At 50.9% G+C, this 20,990-nt stretch overlaps 1 protein-coding gene across 12 annotated transcripts in view; it reads left to right on the top strand.

The window, feature by feature from the left end:
* Window positions 1-20,990, top strand: part of IKZF1 (IKAROS family zinc finger 1) — a 92,216-nt gene that overhangs the window by 54,761 nt on the left and 16,465 nt on the right. For 6 of the 12 annotated variants that reach the window (XM_032875000.1, XM_032875001.1, XM_032875006.1 and 3 more), the window contains exons 4-7: window positions 3,673-3,732; window positions 10,905-11,165; window positions 16,539-16,706; window positions 20,720-20,845. In XM_032875000.1, coding sequence (XP_032730891.1) covers window positions 3,673-3,732; window positions 10,905-11,165; window positions 16,539-16,706; window positions 20,720-20,845 — 615 coding nt within the window. Of the gene's footprint in view, window positions 1-3,672; window positions 3,733-10,904; window positions 11,166-16,538; window positions 16,707-18,536; window positions 18,941-20,719; window positions 20,846-20,990 lie in introns of those variants that run through there. The other 6 variants (XM_032875008.1, XM_032875005.1, XM_032875009.1 and 3 more) reach the window with 4 other exon arrangements.

The following is a 20,990-nucleotide window of genomic DNA, read 5'->3' as shown; positions in this document are numbered from 1 at the left end:
GTGTAGGTTTGGGAGAATTCCAGGAGAAGCTGGATTTGCAGATTAACCATGCAGGTTAACGTGTTCCCTAGCAGAAGTGCAGGCACGGGGTTTGTGCTCTGGTGAGGGTCACCCGTCCCGTCCTTGGCCTTTCTTTACTGTCCCAATCAGGGGACCTTGTCGCTGGCCACTGGGCAGGGTTCGGGTGCCAGTCGTGAAATGCTGAATCTGTAAGCCTTGAAAGATCCCTGCAGACCATCCTTACGGGAGTTAACAGGACACTAATGATCTCACCAGGCCCAACAGGCTAATGTGATCTGAAGACTGTGTATAAAAGTCAGACCCCAGTGTATTTCTGACTTCTCCTAGCCATGAATCTATACACGTTGACTCTCCCCAGAAAACCGTCCGTATCCTTCTTTGACTTGAAAGTGGAGCAGACTTCCTCCTCCTGTTTTGAGAGTCTCTGGTCTGTTTTCATGTCTCCCTAAGGGGACGACAGCGTGAGAGACTCACGTGCACGACCGAATGCAAACGGACAAGTGCGGTTCGTGGGCCTGTCATCCTTTTTCCAGAATGATCTTCAAGGGGGCGGTCTGAATAGAACTCAGAATCTGAGCCACTGACAGCATTTTCTTTGATGATGTTTGTGGCAATTTGCACAAAAATTCCTACCCAATGAGCTAAATTTGTCCTTGAGAAGAAGAACGCATTTCATGGTGTTCGGGAAACTTAAGATACATCGAATCCTTTTCTATCTGTGCCCTTTCGTAAAACCATGGCCTAAAGTTTGGGGTGGGATGGACCAAAGGACGGAACACAAGCCTGAAAGCCCCTCACGGAAGCATCACTTCCCTGCTCCCACAGGGCGGCGTCCAGCCCCAGCGAGAGGGGCTGCTTTGCCTCGAGTCTCGGGCTTACGGTCAGGATTGTGCTAAGGAGCAGGGCAGGTCTGCACCTGCAAACCTCTCCTCACACGAGCATGAGGAAGGGTTCTGTGGCCCACCCGAGGGCTCACCAGAAGCACGTGAGCAGCGTCAGACGGCACGAGCCCTGGAGCAGCGGGCTCAGGGCGAGACGGGGACTCGTGAGACACTGTGCGGGCTCACCCAGTGTCCCAGGGGACCCGCGTGAGCTGGGGCAGGGATAGCCGCACGGAGGGCAGAGCCAGGGGCCACGCTTTCTAACTCGCTGGCGGCTAAGTCCTCCCCTCTTGCGGGGCGTCGCATCTCATCTCATCTGTTGGGAAGGGCGTCGTGGCCCCCATGTGGGAGGGAGCGCGCGCGCAGTGCCACTAACACCCTCCTGATGCCTCTGAACCCGGCTCCTCAGAGGTCCTTCCTGCACGGCGCGAGTGTGTGTTTGGAACACTGACCATCAGGTTGAACCTGCCCATGCTAACCACCAGGGGGACAAATTCCAGAACTTTCTGGGAGCCCCAATCTCCTCCCTGGTAAACTGGTGGTCGTTCCTGCCTCTGGGACCATGGAGAAGACTGAAGGCAGCTTATGGGAAGTTCTTCGCAGATACCTGGCATTTATAGACTCCCCGTGAATGCCTTCCATGAGACGGAAGTAGAAAAAAGGAGGACCAGACAGGAAGGACTGGACAGGGCTAGACAGAACTGGAGTGGACAGGACCAGATAGAATAGGATGGAATAGGACCAGACCGGATAGGATAAGACAGAACCGGATGGAGCTGGACAGGACAGGACCACAGAACTGGACAGGACAGGACCAGATAGGTTGGGATGGCACAGGACTGGACAGAACTGGACAGGACCTGACAGGATAGGACAGGACCAGAAGGAACCAGACAGGACAGAAGTAGATGAAACTGGACAGAACAGAATAGGGTGAGTTTCACGTTTTTCTGTTGGGTGTAATTACCGTCCGTAAGAATGCCCTGTTCTTCTTCCAAACTGAGAATTTGATGCATGAATGTGTGTGGGCCATGACCAAGACTGAATTCCTACCAGTGCAGCTTTCTTAAGGGAAAGTGGGACAACTCCGTAGCTACAGCCGAGTTTGGCTTTTTAAGCTTTTTGTCCATTCTAGGGAATCAAAGATGAAGGACAAAACTCAAAAAGTTTGAATTATAGTAGGCATGGAATGGATCCTCTTGAGAACGATGAACACTTAATGTCTAATGAGGTACTGTGAGGGAGTTCTGTATTTCAGGGCTTGGATGACCCAAAGTCCTGCATAAGTCTCTTTTCCACCATCAGACAGTCTGTGGATAGCGTATCTTTCAAGTCCCTTTGCTCCTATACCCATAAGTTACTGGTGACCGTGAATACCTCTCATCACCATCACAGGACACATAAGCTGTGGCCTGTGGAGCTGAGAGGACATCCAGGAAAACTGACCTTCCCATCCCGTCTGAGCAGCATCTCAGGGCATGTGGCAGAATCGGATTAAAAATTTAATCAGAGTCTTAGATTGCATATTGTAATGCCCCCATTTTAAAAGGCGAGACTTTGCCTTTTCTCCCATCATCTGAGATGGGCGCACCCCCGTTTACAGAGAGATTGGGGTTGGAAAAATTGACCTGAAGGGTCAGAGCTCAGTGCAAAGCTCACTGTAAAACTGGCGTCATTTCACAGGGTGGCTGCAGACACTGAGCACAGGTGTGCCTGGGCAAGCCGCCGCGGACCTGCCTGTTGGATGGGACGCAGGATAGTGACAGTCTCTGTTAGATTCGGACTGTCAAGGGACAGTGTCAGTAAGGAAGACTGAGGGTTTGTCAGGAAATAATTAAGGTAGTCACTTCAAGGAAAAGCTTGGCCCAGTATCCCAGTATTTTAATAAATGTTTCCTGGGACAACAGGGAGGGTCTGTAGTCAGATAAGTCTGTCTCCTGCAAGATGCCGTGCGGTCTTTCCTCTGCGAATCCAGCGGGTGACCCAGCAAGCTTAATCTAGCAGCTTCGCTGGGCTCACAGCTCCCGAGAGACGTTGGGATGCCGCCATTGGAGAGAAAACTGCATGTATGTGTCCGCACGTGTCTGCACGTGTGCTCCGTGTGTGCACGTGGGTGGCATCTGCTAACCCTTCAGACACAGACACACGGTGGGAAGCCCTGACCGATAAAAACAGAACAAGAACTTGAAGATTTGAGGCACTGATAACATTTATGAAAGCAGCTGATAAGGAATACCCACAGAAATTGATAGCTCTTTTTGAGGTAGGGGAAAACACTAATTTTCCCCCGCCCGATGTGTCGTGTGACATTTCTCATTTTCTATGAACACTTTCTAAGAAAAGTTGAAAAGATGAATGAAGGGCCTTTGCTATGCATTCAGCCCAGCGAGAAACACACAGCTTTTGTGAAGATGTGCTCTCCCGGATGTGATGCTCAGGTCTGGGGCCAGTGTGTACCGATTCTGCTGAAAAGTTCCTCGTGGTTCTAGGATGTGTTCTTGGTTGCAACCCCCAAGATGTTTACCATAGCGGGTGTTATAGATAATGTGCAGGAGCTTAGAAATCTGGAGTCACAGCCCTGTTTCTGAGCATCTCCGGTTTACCTTTCAGGCACCTGTACGAAGGCTGACCATAACCGATTAGTAGTTAACTAATGGTTTTGAGCAATAATACCTCCTTTATTAAAAAAGAATAACCTTTCTTTTAAATGCTTATTGTGTCTCATGAACATTATCAAAAGTCAGCTTTCTTTTCTCCTTCTTTATTGCAGTTGTATATGGGGCCGATGGCTTTAGGGATTTTCATGCACTAATTCCCAAATCTTTCTCTCGTAAGTATATGCCTTGCTTCCAGAAAACAGAAACATGTATTCACTTCATACTCAGTTTCCATCGTGCAAATATCGTAAATGCATGATTCTTCATCACCCACCTTCATACTTGAAAAGAATGAGGTAAATAACGTCCATCCCGTTCATTACACACCTGTCATCTGGGGCATCACTGATACGAGAAGGTGCATATGTAACATTTCAGACCATTGGAAGATTAGACCGTGGACCATGCCTTCTGGTGGAGTAATAGGGGCAGAAGGAACACTAGAATTGTTACTCCGCTAATGCTAGTCAACAGTTCTGTCATTAACGTGACGAGTATCTCCTTTCGAGTGAGTATGATGATAAAATGGCCAGACTTCCTGTTGCCATGAAACAGCCAAATGTGTGTGCACGATGACTTCTACAAGTCTGTGGGAGGAAGAGACAGCCTCTCCCTCTGTTGCTCTGAACTATTAATTTCAGAACCGAGAAGAGAAACATCCCAGGGCTTTGGGGCCGTTAGTCTGCGGTGCGGAGCCTTGCTGCCCAAGCAGACACACTTAGTATTCTGTGTCCTCAGGACAGTCCTGCTCTGAGCTGTTAAACCAAAAGCAGATGTTAATTTCATTTTTAGGTATTGAGAGATGATAAAGCATAGATAGAACAGGGCAGCAACTTTGAGGGAGTATTTTAAGGAATGGAGTGTGCTTTTTAAAAATGCTTTAAAAATATTTAAAGTAGCCCAGGTTGGTCCCCTACCCCCTTAGGAGCAAAGCCTTCGAAGCCTGCATTAGTAAATTCTCTCCTGTGGCAAAGCAACATCAGCCAACAGGGCATGCTTGTTAATCCTGGAACTGTTGCGGATCTAGGTGCAATCCGAAAGGTGTCAGTAACGGTAAAGGTAAGTTCCTGACATCCTGGCCATCAAAACTCTTTGCTATCTAAAGGATTTGGCAACAGCCCAGACTGGAAATGGACTGCTTTCCCAGGATATTAAAGTTATCGAGATTTTTCTCTTACTAATCCTCCTTCAATTCAACTTGAAAACAATAGCTTGGGGTTTATTTTTGGGAGATACGGATGTATGTATATGTGTTTCTGCATGTGTATAGAGAGGTGTGTGCACTCCTATGATGATAGCGGACACGGAGGCGTTAAGACAGAGAAGTCACGTTAATGTTGAGATGAACAGTCACATTGCTGAAATGTCGAGATGTCAAATGCACTTAAGAGTAAGAAAATACTTCCTGAGACGGTTTCACTAAATCTGAGGGAGGTTCCGGGGCAAGCATGCTGGGAAGTGCTCATGGAAAGATAGATGCCGCTTGGAGATTTCATAAAGTAGATGATGCACGTTTTGATATATGCTTGTCTATATACTTATGCAAATGAATCACAAGGTACACAAGCTCTCTCTTTCCTCCCCGCCCCATATCACGTCCTCAGACTGTAAACTTCCTCCCCGTCCCACGTGCAGGTGGCGGAAGACCTGAGGACTTCCCCACCCCGACAGCAACCCAGCTGTCCTGGGCCAACATCGCCACCTGGTGGGCAAGGTGGAGAATGCCTCTGCTTGCCCTGCCTCGCCTCTTTTCTTTCTTGAAAATTAAAACTATAACCCGTTGGACCCCCCACTACCTTCTCTATCCCAGTTTGTGTTCCCAGTTACCTGAGGAAGATGTAAATGTGCTTGTAAATCATTTCACTGTCAGACTCCTCTTTTCTGTCCCTGACTTCATTTCATTTAAAGGCCTAAAGTATCAAATAAGGATAAATTATGCATCTTGACAAGAAAAATATCACTACATTTTACTGGGGTTTGGGGGGAGGTGGTGGTGTTGTTGGCTGTGGAGCCCAACAAGGGTCTTGAACTCATGACCTTGAGACCATGATATGAGCCGAAACCAAGAGTCGGACACCTAATGGACTGAGCCGCCCAAGTGCTCCAAAACCCCTATATTTTAAATGATAAAAGTTATAACAAGTGGTTTTCTTAGCTTAAAAATCCTTAAACGTTCTTCTAAATCTCTTAGAGGTCGCACCAAAAAAAAAAAAAAAAAAAGAAAAAAAAAACGTATTTCCTCTTCGTCTCAAATTTTAATTACGCTCATTCAAGATCTCTTGTAAATATTTTTACTCCCTTTGCATTTTGCTTGCTAGTCACAGGTGGCAGGAATATTTCTGTCTCCCATTTTGTTGTTGTTGTTCATTTAAAATACGGAGTGCTTTAGGCTCACGTGGCCTAAATTCAGACCAAGAGATTCCACGGAATCTCTTCTCCGTGGAAAAGCCCGGTCTGTGGACCGAACATTTACCTTACCAGTAAATAGAAAGACACATTCCAGAAGGGCAAGGAAAACAGGGAGGAATCACAACCCATTTGTCAGGTGGGGGCTGGCAGGGCACATTTTATCTGTACATTAAAATGTTTTAATCATTCATGCGTCCGTGCAAGCTTGGCAGCCGGAGAGCCCTCCTGGCCCTGTTGACTCGGGTCCCTGGATTCTGCAGACTGTCCAGTGCTCAACTTGTGTACGAGCTGACGTCCACCCAGCCTTAAGGGTCTGGGGTCTGCCTTCAGTCTGCTGCATTACTAATAACATAGAAGGTCTCTAAGTTACGTAATGATATTTCAATTTTTCCTAATATTTCAATTTTTCCAAGATTTGAAGACATCTGCTCTTAATAGAGGCCACGTGTATTGAATAATAAAATCGGGCCCCTGTCCACACGTTCTCGGGAACCAGCGGAAGAGCCGCAGGGGTAGTCCTGAGCCGGCGCGCTCTGGGGTAGAGACATGCGTGAGTCTCACCTCATGTTCTGCATTTAATCAGTTCAATCCAGGGCGGTGCTGAGTTCGACATTTTACTAAGTAGTGGGGGGATAGAGTTGCAAAATATTTGAGTGTAATCCCCACGCTGAGGGAGAGCCTAGCATTTCACAGACAGCATCGCACGCCTGAGCCATTCTGGCTCGGACACAGAGGGGTGGGTGAGGGGTTCAGGAGTCCAGGGAAAGGAGAGCACGTCAGCACGAACCCGGTTAGCTCAGAGACAGTGTCCAAGGGGCGGACCAAACAACCATAAACACAAACAAGGGGAGACCGTCTGTCTCATGGAAGGGACTGGAAGGAGACCAATTCTGAAGGACAGGGGACTCGTCCTATTCCATTTGACTCTTCTCAAGGGACCAGAGTAGGAGCCTTGCCTCCTCCTTGGCTGGGCTCCTGGCCAGCAGGTGGACAGCTTAAGTCAACGCCGGTCATCTGTCCTGAACTCTTCATTTATTGAAGCAACTGCCAGTGCCTTTGACTTCCGCGGGTTGTGGAATTCAACATAACCCAGCGGTCGGACGGGCCTCCCAAGTCCTCCGTCACATGTGTACATGGACATGCGGGGGTGAACCGCCCAGGTGCCCACTCTGCTCCATGAGCGAGAGGCCGCCTGCCCGGCCACAGAAGGAGCCCCCCACCCAGGCACCCCCAGACTCCCTCTGCTGGGCCCACACCACCCAGACCACCCGCTCTCCTGTTCAGCCTCAGTCTCCCTGCCCGCGAGTTGTTTGTCTGAGCTGGTCCAGCCCCATGGAAGCCCCCAGTGTGCTCAGCCCCCACTGACTTCCTTCCTTCTGACCAGTACGGGCTAGGCTCATCCTTTTAAAGGAGGCACACACAGGGCCAGGCCCCAGGGCTTGCGGCTTGTATCCCCCCGTGCAGGATCCCAAGACTGCATCTTCTGCATCTTCTGCTTCTCCTTTTTCCAGCCACATCACTAACTGAGCCATGACCCCCAAAACCTTGTTCACACATAGATAAGCAGGGCTGACACCTCCCCTGTCCTGAGTTTGTGTTTTTTTTTTAAAGGCATGTTTTAATTTAAGGGGACTGGACGTTTGTGTCCACTAGATCATAATTTTGAGACCGGTGTTCGTGACTTATTACGATAGGTTTGTGTCCTGAAACCTTGCTGCCTGTGTTCTCCTCTTAGCAGAGGGGACACCCCGTTGTCATGGACACCCCCCTCGGACAGCGTCTTCCGTGTGGCCAGCACCCCTCTGCATTCGTCCACAGAGACAGGAATGCTGGGGATTCTCCCTCTCCCTCTGCCCCTCACCCCACTCTCTCTCAAATAAATAAATCTTTAAAAAAAGAAAAGAAAAGCTAAGTTGAGAATGCTTTCTGCCCATATTGAGAGAACTGTCGCCAGTGCTTGACTCTGGTGTGCCCATGGGGACGGTGCTGCCCACTGGGATCCCGGGCCCCTCCCTGTCATCCTTTTCCCCTCGGTCCCTACAGACCTCCCCTGCCCTAACATGGCCTGGAATCTGTCCCCAGAGTGCGAGCAAGCTCTCAGCCCTCAGTCTCTTGGGGTCCGCTCCGGCTCCGACCTGGAGCCGTGGGCGGAGGCTGCTTCCAGGGGCCCCATCGCACTCCCGCCAGTCGTGGTCCCCTGACCCACCCCCGTGACTGGGGTGTTCTCTGCACTCTCTCCTTCAGAGACCCGCCGCGTCACGGCTCCCCGAATTCCAGTTCGTGAGGTTTGCCTCCTCCGGCACCAAGCAGATTGACCTCAGACCGCACCTGGGCCCTGCAGAGTCGCAGGCTCTCATGCCTCCTAGGCTCTCGTGCCTTTTGACCCTCCTGTTTTCGTTCTATCAACTGTTCCCGACCATCGCCTGGCATCAGAGCAATGAGAAAGTCGGAGTATGATGGGAATCAGGTCTGGTTTGAGGGCTTCTGTCATACATAAGGGGACACCATGCTGTGCGCCCCCCTCGCCTCCTTTCTTCCTGATGCAGCGTGGCCCCCCTGCTGGTGGCCTGCTGTGGCTCCTGTCACTCTTAAAGTCGCCCCGCTGCTTTCCCACCCTCCTGCCCGTCACCAGGCAGGGCCCACACTGTCACCAGCAGCGCACAGCCACACAGCACACGGCAGGGTCACAGCCATACCCACCTGCCTTACCCCTGTGGTGGTTTCAGGCAAGGGTCCGTTCTCTCCATGTCCCCATACCTCTCTAGCCGCAGGTGCGCGGACCTACACCCGTATCTCGGCGCCACTGAAGAACCTCTCACCCCCACGATCATGGGCCCCACCTGCCCTCCCATCCCCCGGTCTTGTTTGATAAAAGAAACAAGCCACCAACCAGATGATTACAAATGATCCCAGCTGAAGGCATTCAGAAGCCTTTGCAACTGGACGGTCCTGTTTCCAGAGCATTCTAGTGCAGAGCCCCATGCTAAAGAGACCCTGGAGAATGAGCTTGCCCCTGGAGAGGGACCTAGGAATATGGACTCCAGAGAGCTCCGAGGTCAGAAAGCCTGATGGCACCCCCACCGCCTGGCCTGTCTCGTGTCCTGTACTCCCCGTGTCACTGGGACCTGGTCCCTTTCTCTGGAAGCCGGGAGAGATCAGGCCCCTCTGGGGTGCTCTGGGGGGTCCGATCTTCGGGACCTACTAGGAAAGTACAGGTGGGGATTCCCTCTTTCTGGATGTAACACTGGGATCTGATGAGGGGAGATACTCCGTCCTGGGCTCTGGCCCGTGTGCCAATCACCGTCCCATTCACTTATTTTGTCTCCCTGGAGAGCTAAAGGAAAATCTTGGCCGTCCAGCAGCTAGGAATGCGGGCGCTGGGGCCAGCCTACCCGCGAGACCTCCCAGGTCTGCCCTTGCCGGATGTGTGACCCTCTCGTGTGGCTCAACCTCTCTGTGCCCGAGCTTCCACCGGGACACAACATGACAGCATGACACCCCTCTGCGGGTCCCCGTGAGAACTAAGTGCCCCATGGCAAGTAAAGTGCCGTGTGTCTGGCACAGACTTCGTGTTTCAGATGTCACTGGGGTGGTGGCCCCCTCCCCACATGGCCCACCTAGTGCCCGTCCTAAGCTGACTCCTCATCCACCTTGCACTGTGTCCCCACAGCGCCCCTGGTTGGCCACAGTGGCTCCTTCCGGCCTTGACAGGTGTGAAAACCAAAACCAGGGAAGGTGTGTGTGTGACTTGCCCCCAAGATCTCAGTGCTCCGAGCGAGCAGAGTGGACATTCCCAGGCACGAATGTCGGCTTCAGAGTCTGGACTCTTGACTTATAATCAAAGCGTTGCATAAAGGAGGGTTACTAACTAGGTGGATTATTTAAAACCGTGGTCTCAGAAAAGCCCCTGTGTCGGAATCCCCAGGAGGGAGGCTCGTGACAACACAGGGCACCGGGCCCACCCCCAGAGCTTCCGGCTCGGCGCATCTGGGGCTGCCCAGAGAATTTGCTCCTCTGACAAGTTCTCGGTTGATGCTGACGCTACTGGTCCACAGACCAAGCCTGGAGACCCACAGATTCCAAATGTCGATCAGAGATCTCGTAGTCCCCATTACTGTCTAGGTCACTGTGTCTTGTACTCGGCAAAATTTACCTCCCTGTTCTCCTTAATCTATGGAGGCCATATGAGAAGTGCTAGCGCTCAGGTCGTTGTCATCTCTCCGGTCATGGGGTGGGACTCATCAGTTCATCACCGGGCTGTGTTTCAGAAGGATGCGCATGAAATGTCTCTGATTTTCCTTACCAACAAAGCTCTGCAAGTGGCACCCGTCACTGCCCTCGATGTGACTTTAACGGAATCAGGAATGCAGAGCCAGCAGGAGTCGGTGTGCTCCTTAATGCCAGCCCTTGGCCCTCACGCATGGGGCTGGCCGCTTGAGACACTAACGAGATCTGTCACCTCCACAGACGCTGCCATCCACCCTTCAGCAGCTCGAAATCCTGTAGGAAATCGTGGCTCCACTCCGGGGCGTGCTCTGTTATCGTGGGCGCTAAAAAAGGAGATAGGAGGATCGTGTACCAAAGGAACAATCCATCAGAATTCCTGCGGAAACCCTTCAGGAGTCCGTGGCCAGAAACGGGAGCGTGAGCTCTTGCTGAGTCTGTCCCAGAGTGTATTAACCCATGAAACAGGGAAAGGTCGCCTGACGAGGAGGAGGAGCTTTTCAGGCTTGACGATCACTTAGGAGGGAGGTGGCCCCGGGCGGGGGCACCTGGAGCGGTCAGTGCCCACCTGCCCAGGAGCCCAGCTCGGGGCCGCCGTCCCGGTCGACAAGCCGCTGAGAACCTTCTCCGCCTCCATGTGCTGTCTTTTTGCTGCTGTGTTGTTCTGTTTTTTTGCGATGACACTGAGTGGCCCCTGTATTGTGTCTTTCAGCCAGTAATGTTAAAGTAGAGGCTCAGAGTGATGAAGAGAATGCGCGTGCCTGTGAGCTGAATGGGGAAGAATGTGCGGAGGATTTACGAGTGCTTGATGCCGCGGGAGAGAAAATGAATGGCTCCCACAGTGGCCAAGGCAGCAGAGCTTTGTCGGGAGCTGGAGGCATTCGACTTCCTAACGGCAAACTAAAGTGTGATGTCTGTGGGATAATTTGCATCGGCCCCAATGTGCTCATGGTCCACAAGCGAAGCCACACTGGTAAGGCCTGGCGCAGTTCCTCCTTTGGTGGCCTGGAAAGGTCCTCGGGGGCAGCAGAAAGAGAGCGATGCCCTGTCTCTCAGCACTGGTTCCAAGTCGTAGCACAGGTATCGCAGCAGCAAGAGGGACTTTAAACACGCACCTGTTCAAACCTAGACTTAAAGCCATTGGATGGGGAACGTTCACAGCCTCCCCAGTGCTGTCAAGGGTCCGGGATCTCGCCGCCCGCTAATGAGCAGCAGCTGTGCGGTTAGTGTCCCTGTAACCTCCCCCTCCCCGCAAAAAACAACAAGAAGACGAAACCAAACAAAGAGAGAGGGAGCCGCTCACGTGTGCTCCTCCAGGTTTCCCCGAGAAACTGGGAGTAAAAGGTGCCTTTTTGAAATCCAGGGTCCCAGAGCTCGGTGTTTTGAAACGTGGGTGAGCCGTGGAAAAGTCCCACATGTCCCCAAGTCCAGCTCAGTTTCCCGGCGGTGTCCCTGCCAACAGGTGAGCCTCAGGACAAGATGGCTGATTGCCTCTGAGTGTCCACCTCCCACGGGGACGGAATCTCCCATCCGAGCCTCTGTCTGTTGGAGGCTCTGGAAGCCTCAGAGAAGGAGGTTTCCTGTGTCCAAACAGGAAGGGACGAGGACAGTGTAGCGTCCCACGGCTGTGCCCAAGCTCATGGGGGGTGGGGGGGATAGTTCTGCCCCTTCTTGTGCTTGGCCATGGCAGACGATCGGTCCCATACCTTCCCACCAGGACTGGGGAGTCACCTTGAATGGCCTCAGATAGTCTTCAAGACATGAATGGGGCCATGTGCTACCTTTAGCTGTATGCAGGAGGTGTCCCCTGCATTGAAGAGAGCTTCACTCTTTTCCCCTGAAGGTGTGCAAAACGCAATAAAGTCACCATCTCTAGTGGTCACCGGAAGTGTAAACATAAAACGGAGGAACCCCGAGTCTTGGCTGCCTAGGGGCCGTCTTCGGTGGGTCACCACGACGTCCGCTGCTGCCACCACTGTCTGCAAGGGGATTTAAAAAAAAAAAGGGGGGGCTGAAATCGTTACTCTGGGGGCACAGCAGATTTTAAAGATAAGTTAAGGAAGTAGGAAGAAGACTTGAAAATCACAGCCTTGTGAGTGTCTTCCCCAGGGCCAGGTAAATCCCTGACTGTCAGAAATTAAGCAGGAATGCAGGAAAACCTTTGAGCGGAACAGCTGTCTTGTCAGGACACACAGGCCTTGGTGGAGCTGTGACTTTCCCATCTGAATCGCGACAGTCTCCAGAATGATGTCTTCCACTTGTAAGACATCTGGAGAATCCTAAAACCCGTTTACTTTCGGAAAACGTGCGTTTTCAGTAAAAACGTAACTTCTAAAATTAAGCAAACTTTGCTTTTCCTAATGCGTCCCTTCATCTTCCAATTATCCCATGAAACAGACCCTTCACAGGGAGGCCTAAGTCAAGCTTGCGTGAGAGTAGTCAGGCCCTCCCCTTTTGTAATGACTTGGAAATTAAAGCGAAGGTAAGTTACTTCGTGATAGACACGTAACAGAACACGCCGGGACCCGTGTTAATACGTTCCTGATGGAGGAAAAGACCTCACAAATGAATGAGTTTCCCTGCTAATTCATGTAAAGCCCGACTGTACTGTGAAAATTCGCTTAAATAAATATTTGATAAATGAATCAAATCCTGGCATGCTAAATCGCCAAAACATGATGACTGCCTGCCCCGATCAAAAGAATAATTGCATTTAATGAATAAACCTTCCAGGTGTAGATATGCAGAGTAGCCCGGCCGCGTGCTGCTCACTTCTCCCCACAAACGGCAGCTAAGTGCCAAGCACGGAACTGATTCCTTCCCTTGTAGGACAAGCACATTCCAGAAATAGGAACAGGCAGACTGTCAATGTCACCGTTCCTGGTCTGGCTTTTATTAAAACAAACCAACAAACCCTGAAACGATGAACTCATGGATGGTCTTCATGATGTGTTCCCACTGGCATAAACGCGAACGGCGGCAGGCGGATCCAAGCGAGGCTGGAATAAGTAGATGACGCCAGGGACATTTCCGTTCCAGCTCTCTGGGATCTGAAGCAGAGTATGTTAGAAAAGGCATGCTTTGCTACCCATCCGTCCCCACCCCGAATTCTCCGAGTTTCCAGTGTTTCTAGAGCAGTTTCTTCTCATGCTCGAAGGCCATATAAATCATGCCAGGGCTTCCCTCCCTGGTACCCGACGGCTCCCAGGGGCAGGCTCCCCTCTTCCCTCTGCCCAGAGCCCAACTGGGGAAGGTGCACTGGGCTCCACCCACTGACCTGTGTGTGGATCCCACTACTTCCATCCCAAGTTTTGCCGCTCAGTTTCATTTTTGTTTTTAACTCAAGTGTAATAGCACTGCCTTCCCCACCAACACCTCGGGGTTGATGTGAGAATCACAGGGGAGAGTGGTACAAACGAGCCACACGGTGCAGGGGAAACCCCACCACGCAAATATGCAGCAGTGTCGTCCTAAGTGATGGGACTGTGAATGATCACGAGCAAGAAACGTGTCTGAATTATAGTGACTCTGGACAGACTCAGGCTTCCCCCGTTCCCATCATCACCAGCATCAGAGAGCATTCAGCTCCGAGGTGTGGCTGGCATGGGCCCAAGTTCATTCTGCCGGCTCAGGTATATATTCTATAATCTACCTTCTTCTGATATCCCCCCTTAAGTTCTACGATGGAGACATCCAAGGGGCTCAGACCTTCTTACAGAGGGTCCCTGGCACGGGCACCTGTAGACCCTGAGAGTAAAAACTCAATGTTGACTTAATGAGGATGATAAAGCCTTCATCCCACCAAGGAAAAGAAATCCAGCCTTGGGGAGCTCGCTGTCACTTAGCTGCAAGAAGCAAGCTAGGGACCAGAGGAGGGAAGCAGTTGATGCTGGAGCCTCAGCTCCAGGGGAGCAAAGGTAACGGGGGCTGTGTTCTGTCCCCTGCAGCAGGGCCATGCCCCCTGTTCTGCTAACAACACCTCCAGAGGGAAACTACCTCGAGCTGAGCCCCGGGTCGTCACTTCGGAGAACGCCGTCTTCGGGAGTCTCCATGTCCCATGTTACATATTCATGCCAGCACAGGCAATCAGAAACAAATAGATTTCCAGGAAAGCTTGCCAGCAGGATTAAGACACCAGGCACAGCAAGATACACGAGAACTGTTGACTCAAATTAGAAGACAGATTTCACTCTCAAAGCAACAGCCGCCTTGCTTTCCTCCTCGCCCTCTCTCGCGGGCAGGGGGCATGGCTTGACTGTGCAGTCCCTCCTGGGTCTGAGGCTGCAGCTCCTACACAGACAAGTCTGACTTGGGTTCCCCCCCCTGCCTCCAGCCCTTTGGATCTCCAGTGCCTCGTCAGCCTGGAAGGGCTCCATCACACAGCTAGCTAGCTTTGGGTCTCGCCACACACACCTGTTCCCCACGTATGGCCTCCGCCCTCCCTGTATGCATTTTGGGTGGTGTGAGCTCTCCCGACTGATGCCCTTTCTGTAACGTTCAGCCAGAGGTCCACACTGCCAGGATCCATTGCACCCTGCTCGTCTCACCTGGCCCCTGAGGACCAATGATTTCTCTTCTCCCGTGCATCTACTTGGAGTTAAAATACGCACCTTCACGCCCATGTGTGTGATGAAGGCTCAGAAGTGTTTCTAATAGGTAATGATCTCTCCCTGGTGGAGGCTCCTGGGGGCCACTCGGCCACCAACTCTTTGAGATTTTAGCCCAAGCTCATCAGGATCACTGTCACCTCCCACCTGCCTGACTTTTTGCCCAGCCAAGTCCACCTCAGATGCCGACTGGGGAAAATACCCAGTATGTCCCGATGGGTATAGGGATCCCTCCAACTGGCCTGTAATTCAATATCATTGCTAGTTTCCATCATTACCATAGCAGCTTTGTCCAGCCCACTGAAAAATACAAGGGATGATAATCATGACATCCTGGGGCCAATCTGAGTTTTTCCACTGAAGCCGGTGTAGGTTTGAATAGACCCAGACAGGCTTCTGCTAGTTGCTTTTGGTAAGTGCCTCCTTGTGCGCCAAAACCACATTAAGCAATTGAGAACATTGTTGAGTATATATTTTCACACATTCTTTTTTCCTAAGAAAAACCCGTTACCAGGAAGTGTGTGTGGTTTTGGTTGTTTTTTGTTTTTGTTTTTGTTTTGTTTTCATGCTATCTCAACACCAGATATTGTGGGCACAGAGAGCTCTTCTTAAAAGAAAAAAGAAAAAAAGAAGGGAAAAAAAAAGCAGTTGTTTTCAAAAGGGCTTTAGTGTTTACTTAAACCTGACCAGTGTGTCATCCTTTCTACACAAGAGCTAGGGAAAATGGTCACCGATTTGGAGTCCAAGACCCAGGACTGCCCAGTGGCGTGTTTCTTACTCACAGATGCCTGCACGTCCCTTTGTCGGATCCCAAACCCATGGGGACAGGCGCTGCCCCACACAGTCGGGGCTCCCCTAAAAGAATTCCCAAGCACAGCGGAATTGCATCTCTTAGACGACTCGTACTGAAATTACCCCGATCTTCTGCGGAGATAGGCCAGGATAGCTTAGCGGTTTTAGAATTCGGGAGAAGGAAAAAGCCAGAAGTCTCCGAGCGCCTCTAGCTCGGACGGCCTGCCACGAGGGCCCTGGGACTTCTCTTTGGACCATGTGGAGTATCCTTCACAGTTCCTTAACTTCTCATTTTATTCAATCTTTCTCCTTCTCTCTCTCTCTCTCTGAGCCTCACACTCTGTCTGTCTCCTTCCTGATTTGCCTGCGTAGGGACAGACAGGTAATGGAGAAGAAATTGAAAGGCAAAATACAGGAAAAATGTAAATGAAAAGAAGTTATTATAACTGTTATAATGAAGTGCCTTTCATTTAAATATAAGAATGTAACGCTGAAATGAACTTGTGATCCTGAAATGCATTTTTAATGAGTTTCCTTTTTATTTTGCTGCTTCAGTGGCATATTTTAAAGACCCTTTGAAAAAAGCCACATTAAAAACCCCACCAAATGCCACAACACGCAAAATTGGATATTGGTTTATTCCAAAACTGCTGATCAGGAAGAGTGGCTCTTCATCACAAAATGTTGCAGTCACTTTATTTAAATGAGTTTGAATTTGCATTGTGATGTGCCATTCTGATTTAGGGGAAAAAAATTAGATTTTCAGATCAAATTGACCCAACCAGTGAAGCGTTAAGGAGCTGGCAGGTTTAGTCTGAAAGCCTCGTGTTCTATCAAACCTGCAGCCGGTGGAAGTCACCGGCCCCGTGGGAAACAAGTTCCTCGCCGGGTGCTCCTCGCGTCCCCGCGCCGAGTTCTGCTCTCACCCGTCCCTCTCGCCCTCCCAGGGGAACGGCCTTTCCAGTGCAACCAGTGCGGGGCCTCGTTCACGCAGAAGGGCAACCTGCTTCGACACATCAAGCTGCACTCCGGGGAGAAGCCCTTCAAGTGCCACCTCTGCAACTACGCGTGCCGCCGGCGGGACGCCCTCACGGGCCACCTGAGGACGCACTCCGGTAGGTCCTCCGGGCGCAGGTGCCAGGCGTCCAGGCCGGACTTGCACGTGTGTGTGCGCGCGCACGCGTGTGTGCGCATGCGCGGGACCCCCCCCCACCGTGGGCTGGGCCTGGGCGCACGCACCGCCCCCCCACTGGGCCCCCGTACCCCCCAGGGAGTGCGGCAGCAGTGCCCCCGTGCCCCAAGTTCGGACTCCCTCACGGGGCGGAGGGCGCGGGTGGGATCTCGCACACACACACACACAGTGCTGCTTTGCAGACACTCTTTCCAGAAAGACCTCCTCTTCCCGGGGTGCTCAGTCAGTGGGGCTCTTCTGGGATTCTGCCAGCTCTCCTTTCACCCAGCGCTCTGCTAAGGCCCAGAAGTTCCCAGGGACGCTTCTTGATGATACTGGCCAGGCCACACCTGTTTCTGCTTTACGCAGAGGACTCTGCTAGCGGTCACTGTCACTGGTGTAGTTTCTTTTCAAAGCTAAGAGAGAAGGTGAGTAGGGTCTGCGGCCATGCGTCCTGACTGGGGACCAGGCTCTCACCCCCCCCCCCCAGGCAGGCCTCCCTGTCTGGACCTGACCCTAACTCGTGCCAGAAGCCAGACAGGCCTCAGCAGACAGGCCACTCTGGGGCTCTTACCAGAAATTTAGCAAATGCATGTCGAGTAATCCGGAGTCTGGATCGTGATTACCACAGACGTTGGACGGTTCCCCAATTCTCCCAGCCTGCAAAGCGCACATCCACCTTTGGGATCCGTCTTCTGCCTCCTGAGAAATCTTCTATTCTATCAAGGGGCCCCGTGGTCTAGCAGGACAGAGGAACAGAGAGGAGCCCTCTGTCCAGCTGGGACACTTAACCCCTGCACCCCAGAGCTCATCATCTGGACCACCGGCTGGTCCGCGACTTCTCTGGAGCGTGGTGCTGCTGGGGAGGACGCTCCCTGCCAACACGCCCAGAGCCTCGCTGTCCCCCGGGGGCAGGGATGCTGCGTCCCTGGGAAAGCCTGCCTAGAATCAAGCTGTCTCCTTCCCAAATGTGATGAGTGTAGTTCGTGGCGAGGTTCTAATGGCCTCTTCCTTTGCCTCTTCCTTTGTTACTGAGCAATTACGGAGCACCCCAGGGCCCCTCTCTCTGTGGAGGGGCCTGGTGGGAAGTAGTGAAGTGCGTGTTGCCCGTCTGTTGACACAAGTGTCTGAGGGGCTAGTGGGAGTGCAGGGAGGGGACCGTCAGTCTCCGGAGGGGGCAAAGAGGTGGGAGGCTTCAACAAAGACTTCCAACAGACGAGGGGCTTGAGTCCACGCTGGAAGGTGAGTTTCTGAAGTTTACCTTCAGATAAGTTCCATGGGAAAGTGTAATTCTCTGAGTGACCCCAGAAGGGGGCATGGTACGCATTTTAGCCAGTGTTGCGGGAACACAGTCTTTCTCCTGGAGCCCTGCCAGCAGGAGCTCACAGGGAGGCGAGGGGGGTGGTCGCAGGTGCCCTGGGTATGCTGGTTCCCTGTCGGGGTCCAGCCACGCCATCTCCTCCCCATGCTGATCTCCTCAGTAGTCACCATGGAGGAGGTTCCCAAATGCCACCACTTCGCCCCCAGGGGTCCATGCCGAGGGCTGGGGCAGGCTTTGCCGCAGGGGACAGTTCGAACAGCTGGCTCCCCCAAAGTGGGAGGATGACAGTGAGCATCTCTCAGGGTTTACAGTGTGTCAGTAATGAGGACCATGCATGTTGCCCCCTAGAAGTGAATTAAATGCAAGGTTTCAGATGTGACCATTATGCCAGCAGTGGACAGAGCCCGACAGGTGATCTAGGACAAAGGAACTTCACACATATCATTCATGCATGTCAAGTGGACATCAGCACAGTTGACAACAGGACTGTGTCAGGGTTGGTAGGAAGCACAGCACCATGGAGGTGGAAAACACAAAGACCATCCCTAGGTGACACCAACCACGTCACTGTCATCCCCAGTGACTCTGATTTGCAACAGAAATCTCTCCTGCATATCAGTCCTTGAAACTCGAAAGGATGTCTCTCTCTGCTCTCCTACCCACTGTGAAGTCTGGAACATCTAATAACAGTATTTTCGGTTACTCTGGCTCCATGCCTGCTTATTTCCTTCAAGGCGTGTTGGTGGTGTCCTGCTCTAAGCATGGCCAGTGACTTGAGTAATGTCATAGAAGAGTGGTAGACTCGGACAGCTTATCTCTGCTATGGATGCAGTGCTGAGCGAGCAGCTAACACTGTACCATTGGCCCAGGGCTGCTGGTGATAACGGCATCTAAGAGTGCCGTTGACACACAACTCTTAGAGAAGAGCCAAATAGGCCACTTCTCCATTCCACTGAAGCCATGATCAACCTCATAACTTTCTCTGGCCACTGGTGGTAACCTGAAGTACCAAAGACCAACACATTAGTGGTGATAATGTAGGTATAAAGTGTGTCCCATTCTGATAAGAGGAAGACTCAAGTATCTGGCAAGGTAGGGAAGACATTCCTCACTGCTTTCTTTGGGAGTTGAGAGCTGAGCTAGAGACATTCTTTCCTTCAGAATATTGGGTTCTGCTGTAAGGTATACTTCAGTTTAGTTTCTTACCATGAACATATTTCTTATGTTCCAGAGTTAAAAGTAATCATATATTTAGAAAAATGGATGTTCAGACACTGGGTCATATATACATGAATTTGCTTAAGTGGTAGCTTTTCTAGGAAAGGACATTGAGGGGTTGTCTATATTCTATTAATTTCTAAAGCTAGTATTCCATAAAGTGTACCATTTTAGGCAACATATATTTCGGTGTTACTTCCCTGATCTTAGTGATACAATGTTTCCCACGGATAAAGACCCACCCCCTTCCTCCTCTGTTAAATGTTCCGGAAGTCAGATTGTGTTTTTTGTCTTAGTCTTCTTAAACCATTGCTTCGATTCATCTGGGGAAGAGAGTGAAGCAGTATAAGCTTTGGTTAAACCATTTTACCAAACATTCCTATTTGGATGGTATGGATTTTTATACAATACATTCAAGTCTGTGAAATTTAACAACATAAGAAGAAAGTCAGAGGAGATTCTGGTCTGAGGATGGAAATTTATATTCCTCATATAAATAAGGATACTTTACATTTTTTCATCTCTGAAGGTGCTGTGTATTAAAGTCTTTAAGCTTAAGCATGATATGAATTTGCATTAGTGTTCTTTCCCTAAAATACCCCTCAATAATAAAGTTTGGGAAGAACCAAACCCATCGTGTAGAACTGCAATGCTTAATATGGTAGCCACTAGCCGTATATGGTACTTAAATTATAAGTTTAATCGACTGAACTTAAACAAAATCAAAACTTCATTCTGTGGTGACTCTAGCCATATATTGAACGCTCAGTAGTCATGTGGGGCTGATGGCCGCCATATTGAACAGCACAGTGGCTGTCGCACTGGACAGTACAGATGGTGAACACTTCCACCTTCATAGGAAGTTCTGTTGGACAGGGCTGATCTCGAAACTACGCCATCTGTAAGTTTTGGGGGAGATGCAGAGCTTTCTCTAAACTAGAACAAGGAAATACATAGTGTATACTTATCCACTATGGTTTCTTAGAGACCTCAAGTTACCCAGTTGAGCATCCTGGAATTTAATCCACTTTGGCTGCATTTGGATCTGGCCCACAGTGAAGATGCTGTCCTCACGTTTCTGTCCCCCGCCCACACTGCCATGGCCCATTTCCTCCAGTTAAAGAAGTGATTGAAGCCCAAGAGAATTGAGTCGCTAGGACGATGGGCAAATCAAGATGAAGCAAGACTCACGGGAGCTCTTGGTTCAATCAAAGAAACCCTGGAGCATTAACATTGTTAAGGTTAGCCAGTTTGACTGAGTCCATAAGGCTTTTAGCTCTCAAGAGTAGAGGGGTCCTTTGTTTTTTTGTGGGTTTTTTTTTTTTTGCCTTTTTGATAATAATTGTATTGCATGCATTCCCATTACCCATAAGGCCAGCACTTAATTGGGGTCTCGAACTCAATTGTGTTTTCCGCAGTTGGTAAACCTCACAAATGTGGATATTGTGGTCGAAGCTATAAACAGCGCAGCTCTTTAGAGGAGCATAAGGAGCGTTGCCACAACTACTTGCAAAGCATGGGTCTTCCAGGCACCCTGTACCCAGGTAAGCTGGCTCTCCCTCCCCAGCTCGCGGTGAAGAGGGGCCCCGGGCACAGAGCTCCCGGTGTGCGTGCCGCCACCACCAGGACAGATGGACTCTTTGGGCCGCTCACACAGCGTGATCTCACCCAGAGCTCACTGTGCTTCCC

Source organism: Lontra canadensis, unplaced genomic scaffold (genome assembly GCF_010015895.1).
Source record: "Lontra canadensis isolate GAN:19392208 unplaced genomic scaffold, GSC_riverotter_1.0 scaffold54, whole genome shotgun sequence".
NCBI lineage: Eukaryota > Metazoa > Chordata > Mammalia > Carnivora > Mustelidae > Lontra > Lontra canadensis.
The sequence above is the reverse complement of the archived record's forward strand: the minus strand, read 5'-3'. Positions and strand labels throughout refer to the sequence as shown.